General features: G+C 50.0%; 1 protein-coding gene across 3 annotated transcripts in view; it reads right to left on the bottom strand.

Annotated features, from left to right (window-relative positions):
- Window positions 1–1,636: 1,636 nt before the first annotated feature.
- The window catches only part of LOC119957172 (CD209 antigen-like protein C), an 82,620-nt gene continuing 76,122 nt past the window's right edge, over window positions 1,637–8,134 (bottom strand). For all 3 annotated transcript variants that reach the window (XM_038784963.1, XM_038784964.1, XM_038784965.1), the window contains one exon: window positions 1,637–1,815. In XM_038784963.1, the coding sequence (XP_038640891.1) occupies window positions 1,677–1,815 (139 nt within the window). In that variant the 3' untranslated portion in view covers window positions 1,637–1,676. The remainder of the gene's footprint in view (window positions 1,816–8,134) is intronic.

The following is an 8,134-nucleotide window of genomic DNA, read 5'->3' as shown; positions in this document are numbered from 1 at the left end:
CCCCCCCCACCCCCCCCCCCCCCCCCCCCCCCACCCTCCCCGACTATGGCTGGACATATTCCGCAGCCACCACCTCAGGTTTCCGAAGGTTGAGAGGACACGTGTACTACACAGTCAGGAAGTCAGCCCATCGGGGGCATCCTGATGCTGTCCCAATGGCGTGAGGGGGCAGAGAATCCGGCAATCAGAGAATCATTCCCCAGATGTCTACTTCAGATGCAAGGGTTACATGTGTCGTGCGTAACCATCATTTTAGCATAGGTAGGCTAACATTAACACTGCAATGAAGTCACTGTGAAAATCCCCTAGTCGCCAATTCGGGTACACCAAGGGAGAATTGAGAATTCACCTAACAAGCACATCTTTCAGATCTTGTGGGAGGAAACCGGAGCACCCGGAGGAAACCCATGCAGACGGGGAGAACGCGCAGACTCCGCACAGACAGTGACCCAAGCCAGGAATTGAACCCAGTCCCTGGTGCAGTGAAGCAACAGTGCTAACCACTGTGTACTGCGGAGCTTGTCCCAGTCGTAGTCGGGCATTGCCGAGGCGCTGCAGAGCACAGCCCAGTCACTGAGGAGCATCGCCAATGCCGTCGACATGATGGTGCAGACCATGGGGAACTGCCAGGGCTGGCAGAGCCAGATGATGCAGGGGCAGCCGGGCTCGAACCAGCTGCCCCTCCATCCTAAGGTGAACTTCAGACCCTATGTGCACCGACTGGGAGGATGGGGTGCTGGTTGCTAACCTGAACCTGTCCCATGGAGTGGCGATGGTGGCCACCAGCTCCACCCCTCTGATGTGGCCACATCTCAAAGTCAGCACACAGGACAGGGCAACGCGGCTGTGCTGCCGCCAAGTGCGTTGGGACCCTCCGGCCTCGGAGATCCCAAAGGATGCACGCCAGGGGTATCGATTGAGGTAAGCAGTTGGCTGCCTCCACCTTTGATGTGCATCATGGGGAGACACCGAGACGTAGCAGTCGAGCTGGGAAGGCAAAGCTGTTGAGGGCACCGGAGGAGGTGGAGGGGGGGGAGGAGGAAGCGACACCATCGGGAGAGAGGGAACTTATATTACACATTAAACACCCTTGTGCACAACTATTATGACTTATCACTTTCTTCCGCAATGGGGCAGCATTGTGGCACAGCGGTTAGCACTGCTGCCTCACAGGTCCAGGGTCCCAGGTTCAATTCCTAACTCGGGTGACTGTGTGGAGTTTGCACTTTCTCCCTGTGTCTGTATGAGTTTCCTCTGGATTGTCCAGTTTCCTCCCACAGTCCAAAGATGTGCAGAATGGGTGGATTGGCTATGCTGAATTTCTCCTTAGTGTCCAAAGATTAGATGGGATTGCTGGGTTACAGGGATACGATTGAGGCGTGGGTTTAAGTAGGGTGCTCTTTCCAAGGACCGGTGCAGACTTAATGGACCGAATGGCCGCCTTCTGCACTGTAAATTCCATAACTCTATGACCTCCGATCCCTTGGCCCATCCCTCTTGGCCCCCCCCCCCCCCCCCAATCAATCGCAAAATGTTTGCTGTTGGTGTGTTTTTGGTTTCTCCCACTATTCACCGGCCTCGTTTGGCTTGAGCGCGATCGTAACGAGGCCGCAGAATCGCGCCCAATGTACATGGATATTTCAAAATAGATTTATTTTTTTGCACCGACTAGAAAATTAAAGAAACCAGAATTGTGCAGATTTTTCACAGATTGACAGATGTCCAAAATTGCAAGGCCAATCATGCCATTTTCCTTCAGTAAACATTGTGACACAATGTTCCTCTCCACCATTGGGCTGGCTGATATCCCAAAACCTGAATGAGAAAAGAGAATAGAACAAAATGAATGGACTGTTGGACCCTAAATTTACCTGGAGAATCTTCTCTAATGAAAATTGATGTTTAAACATTTAACCTCCATATCAGTACAATAACAAGTAAACAATTGTGGAATGGAAGTGTCTGTGTAATTATTTACAAGTTGCTGCCATTTTGTGAACTGACAGTAACATAAGGTGATTTCCTTTTTCCTCTACTCATAAAATTCTATTGACAGCCCAACGGTTGGACATATTAGCATGCAGAGTCAAGCTTCTTAATCACCAGTTAACTGGATCTATGCATAAACGTAAGCTTGTCATCATTCTTACACTGCAAGAATTATACTTGTTGAAGTGTGAAGCAATAAAAAAATACAGGCAATGACCTCCAATAGGCTGACACAGCATTTGTGACAACACACTTTTTTTCCCCTCTGAAGTTTGGTACCTGATGTTGAGATGTTATCCAGGTCTCAACCTTGCCCAGATGGAGAATGAGAAAGTAGCCACAGCTTGTGGTATTGATGGAGATGGGCTGCTAATTAGCTGGTGGGTGGATTGGGTGGAATATTATAGTAACACATGCGGGATAGAAGCAGGACTGCTGTGGTACAGGCCAAGTTTAAAGGCAACATGGCAGCTGTTAGAGACAACCATTTGGAAGAGGGAATGCAAGGAACAGGTTAACGGGAAATAAAAAGGCCTGGCACCTAGGGGACTGTGAGGGAGAAAATATATTCTTGTTAAGTTCTTATTATCTTCAATGTAGGTATATCAGGACTCTCAATAGACATGACCTTCAGTGCACGACAAATCCAGGAAAAGTGCAGGGAGCAGCATCAACATCATCTCATGAGAATGTCTGTCTGCTCATGTTACTGCTGTGAGTGAGTGTGGGTGGAGCTGAGCTCTGGCTCTGCTTTTTAGTTTCTCTTCGAGAAAGGCTTGGGTGTGTCTGTGTCTTTTTGGATTTGTTTTCAGTGTTGGAGCTGAAGCCAGCCAATGCAGGTGTACTGCTGTTCTCTCTGCCATGAAAAGAATATCTCTATCATTTGTGAATTCAGAATTATACAGGTTCTCAGTAGTGAATGTGCTTCTGTTAAAAGGTGTTTCTTTTGTCTTCTGGATGTTGTTTGGGAAGTTATTAAGGATTACTTAGTGTTGTATTCTTTGGGGGTCGAATTTGAATTGATGGTTGCAAAGATGTTCACTATGTTTTTAAAAAGGTTAACTTGAGTTCATACAATAAACATTGTTTTTCTTTAAAAATACTTTTCCATTTCTGCTGCACCCCACCTGTAGAGTAGGCCGTGTGCTCCCGAATACCACAATCTATTAAAAGTTGTGGGTCAGGTGAACTCCGTGATACGCTTTGGGGTTCTCTAAACCCTGGCACTCGGTACATGGCCTTCTTCGATCTCGCAAAGGTATTTGACTCTGTCAACCGTGAGGGATTGTGGAGCATCCTCCTCAAATTCGGCTGCCCGGAAAAATTAGTCATAATCCTCTGCCTGATCCACGATTACATGCAAGCCGTGTTCCTCACCAACGGAACCACCACAGACCCAATACGTGTTCAAACTGGAGTCAACTGGCACTATCACACCAACACTCCTCCATCTTCATCACAGCAACACTCCAGCCAGTCACCGGAAGCTACGCACTGGAGTGGAGATAACCTACCGGACAAGCAGGAAACTGTTCAACTTCCAATGCCTCCAGGCCAGAACTAAGACCACCTCAAACTCTGTCCTCGAGCTGCAGCACGCAGAAACCGACCTAGAAACCATCATTAACGCATTCACTGAGGCATACGAGAGAATGGGCCTCAGACTAAACATCCAGAAAATAAAGGTTCTCTACCAGCCCGCTCCTGCTACACAAAACTGCCCCCCAACCATCAAGGGTCCATGGTGAGCCCTTGGACAATGTGGATCATTTCCTATACCTAAGGAGCCTACTTTTCGTGCGAGCAGACATGGACGATGAAATACAACATTGACTCCAATGCGCCAGTGCAGTCTTTGGATACTTAAGAACAGAGTATTCAAAGACAGAGACCTCAAATCTAGCACCAAGCTCATGGTCTACAGAGCAGCCGTGGTCCCAGCCCTCCTGTCTGAAACATGGACAATGTACAGCAGACACCTCATCATTGGGGAGATATCACCAACGTTACCTCCGCAAAATCTTGTAAACCCAATGACAGGATAATTAATAATAATCTTTCTCACAAGTAGGCTTAACATTTACATTGCAATGAAGTTACTGTGAAAAGTCCCTAGTCGCCACATTCCAGCGTCTGTTCGGGTACACAGGTTATTTGGACATTTTAAATTCTCCTACTAACGGCACATTTTTTGGGACTAGTGGGAGGAAATCGGAGCACTCGAAGGAAACCCACACAGACACAGAGAGAACATGCAGACTTCGCACAGACAGTGACCCAGCCGGGAATCGAACTTGGGACCCTGGTGCTGTAAAGCCACAGTGCTAACCACTGTGCTACCATGCTGCCTCAGCGTACCAACGTGAGCATGCTCTGTCAGGCCAATATCTCCAGTATCGAGGCACTGGTCATGCTCGAGCTGATGGGCAGGCCACATTCCCCACATGCCCGACACAAGTCTCCCTAAATAAGTGCTCTACTACAAGCTCCACAGAAGCAAGCGATCACTGGGAGGGCAGAAGAAACATAGAACAGCACAGAACAGGCCCTTCGGCCCTCAATGTTGTGCCGAGCCATGATCACCCTACTCAAACCCACATATCCACCCTATACCCGTAACCCAACAACCCCCCACCCCCCTTCACCTTACTTTTCTATTAGGACACTACGGGCAATTTAGCATGGCCAATCCACCTAACCCACACATCTTTGGACTGTGGGAGGAAACCGGAGCACCCGGAGGAAACCCACGCACACAGGGGGAGGACGTGCAGACTCCACACAGACAGTGACCCAGCCGGGAATCGAACCTGGGACCCTGGAGCTGTGAAGCATTTATGCTAACCACCATGCTACCCTGCTGCCCTTGTTACTATACTATAACCTGGGACCCTGGAGCTGTGAAGCATTTATGCTAACCACCATGCTACCCTGCTGCCCTTGTTACTATACTATAATAAACGCCACAAGGATACGCTGAATGCCTCCCTAAATAAATGCAGCATCCCCACCAGCACCTGGGAATTGCTTCCCTTAACACGCTCAAGCTGGAGAAAAAGCATCCACCAGTCTATTTCTCATCCAGCAGAAGGAAGCAGAGCGGAGCTGCTGATTGGCTGTTGGAGGTAAAATTTGCATCAGTGTATTGCGGTCACTGTGTCCAGAATGTGTACCTGAGCAAGACACCCTCCGTGTTCAAGTGAAGGCAAGCACCCAGCAGAGGGCAGCAGAGTGGAACTGCTGATTGGCTGTTGCGGGGAAAGTTTGCATCAGTGCATTGCGGTCACTGTATCTAGAAGGTAGTTTGTGGAGGAGCTGTTGTCACGTGACAGTTAAACCCCAAACATTTCAGTGTTTCCCTCCCTACCTCCTGCTCTAACCCAAAAAAATTAAAAACACCTCCTGCGATGAGGGAAAACCATCTAAGAATAGGCCTCAATTAAAGAGGCAAAGCACCAATGTGAAGGGGGATGCACAGACACCCCAGACCACAGACAGGAACGAAAATGAAACTCGCCCAGAGCACCAACCTCTGGACGATGGGAACCGGCCTGCAACCCCAACACCCACTGACTGCCACGGTGGACACAACGGCTACACTACCCCACCAATGCACATCCGTCAAGTTCACGGCCCCACTGCGGATCAGTACAGCTTCCTCAGCCCTGCAACTGTGAAACAGTTTGTGAGCACCACCGGCATGCTGGGGAACATTGAACAGCTGGAACACCCAACTGTATAGTCTCTGGACTCAGACTGGTGAATCTACTCTTTTTAAAATGGGATTTAAAATTGCATCTGTTAATGTGCGAAGCATTAAAGACACTTCGCGTTGTGTAGCCACACTCAAGCTACTTAGCAAATGTGAGAGCCAACCTACTGTTCCTGCAGGAGTGTGGGATTCCACACCTCAGCAACTACAGGTGCTCGTCGAGCTGGTGGTCCCACGGGCCATCCATCTGGTCAGGAGGAAAGGATTGTCATTCCTCCGGCCTGGGTATTCTGCTACGGGGAGGCAATTTCACCATCTCCGACATTAAGGAGGTGATGGGTGGACGCCTCCTCGTAGCAGACTTCAAATACAAAAACGCCCCTCTCAGACTTATTAACGTGTACGCCCCAGCCGTAAAGACTGAGCGGCTGGCAGTCCTTCAGCAACTCCCACTGCTGTTGGCCACCTCCAAGCCGGTCATTCTAGGCGGTAACTTCAACTGCATTATCGATGCGGCTGGACAATCCAGCAGAGCCGACAGCAAACTAGACGCTACGTCCAGACTCCTGATGGAAACGGTAAAAGTCGGCAAGCTGCTCGACGTCTTCAGCAATCCTGCAGACGGAGCGCAACATAGATACACATGGTCACGTCCAGACGGGTCCGTCCGCTCCAGGATAGACTTCGTCTTTGTGGCCCATGCTTTCACGGTCAGGTCCACCGACGTTAAGCCGGTGTTCTTCTCTGACCACTGCCTCCTTCTGGCTGACTGCCACCTACAGGAAAACCAGGGGATGGGCAGGAGGACATGGAAGCTGAATGTAAAACTGTTGACTCCAGAGAACCTCCAGGAACTCAAAAGGGATTACAATGGTTGGAGAACCGTGAAACCACTCTTGAGTCTCCACATCTCTGGTGGGAAGCAATCAAGGGGAACATCAAAAGGTTCTTCATCCTCAAAGGCGTTCAAAAGGTGAGAGAGAGACGAGGGGTCATGTCCAGGCTCCAGAAAAGCATGCAGAATTTGTTCCAGCTGCAGTCGATGGGGGTTGATGTCAAGGAGGATCTCCAAGAGGTGAACATAGAACTGTACAGCACAGAACAGGCCCATCGGCCCTCGGTGAAGGGCCAGCAAGCCTCGCTCTACACCTCGGAGGCCTCCAAGGTTATCCGTGGAGCAGGATGAAAAGTGCTCACGCTTCTTCTTCCAAAAGGTACACAGAGAGACCTCTGTGATCAGCAGCCTGAAGGAAGAAGATGGCTCTGTAAAGACATCGCAGTCTGACATCCTGAGGATCAGTCAATCCTTTTATGCCAGACTGTATGATCTGAAGCCAACAGACAGTACTGTTACCCAGACCTTCCTGTCGTCTATCATGGAGGTCTTGGACGACAGCGAGCGGGAAAACCTGGACAAACCACTAACTCTGGACGAACTGACAAAGGCCGTCAAGTCCTTTGAGACGAATAAAACTCCCGGAAGCGACGGCTTACCGGCTGAGTTTTATTCGGCTCTGTGGGACTGGCTGGGCCCAGACCTGCTGGAAGTGTACGAGAGTATGCTTCTGGATGGCAGCATGTCAGAATCCACGAGGAAAGGCATCATCACCCTCATCTACAAGCAGAAGGGGGAAAGGGAAAAAATTCGAAATTGGCGACCCATTTCACTGTTAAATGTGGATCACAAAATCTTAGCCAAGGTCATCGCCAATCGGGTCAAGTCTGCTCTGGAGTCGGTGATCCACCCCGACCAGACCTGTGCTGTACCCGGCAGGAAGATCTCTGATAGCCTCGCGCTACTCAGGGATATGATCGCCTACGTGCAGGACAGGAGGGTGGACACCTGCCTCATCAGCCTTGACCAGGAGAAGGCTTTTGACAGAATATCGCACACCGACATGATGGATGTGCCCTCCAAAATGGGGTTTGGGGAGGGAATTCGCAATTGGATCAAACTGCTGTACACAAACATCTATAGCGCAGTCTCAATCAATGGGTGGGAATCAGAAAAGTTCCAGATCAAATCTGGAGTCAGGCAGGGCTGCCCTCTCTCCTCGGCCCTGTTTGTGTGCTGCATAGAACCTTTTGCCGAGTCCATCAGGAAGGACCCGAGTATAAATAGAACAGCACAGAACAGGCCCTTCGGCCCTCGATGTTGTGCCGAGCAATGATCACCCTACTCAAACCCACGTATCCACCCTATACCCGTAACCCAACAACCCCCCCTCCTTAACCTTACTTTTTTTTTTAGGACACTACGGGCAATTTAGCATGGCCAATCCACCTAACCCGCACATCTTTGGACTGTGGGAGGAAACCGGAACACCCGGAGGAAACCCACGCACACACGGGGAGGACGTGCAGACTCCGCACAGACAGTGACCCAGCCGGGAATCGAACCTGGGACCCTGGAGCTGTGAAGCATTTATGCTA

The sequence above is a fragment of the Scyliorhinus canicula genome, chromosome 25 (genome assembly GCF_902713615.1).
Source record: "Scyliorhinus canicula chromosome 25, sScyCan1.1, whole genome shotgun sequence".
In the NCBI taxonomy this organism is placed as follows: Eukaryota; Metazoa; Chordata; class Chondrichthyes; order Carcharhiniformes; family Scyliorhinidae; genus Scyliorhinus; species Scyliorhinus canicula.
This window is presented reverse-complemented; position numbering and strand designations above follow the sequence as displayed.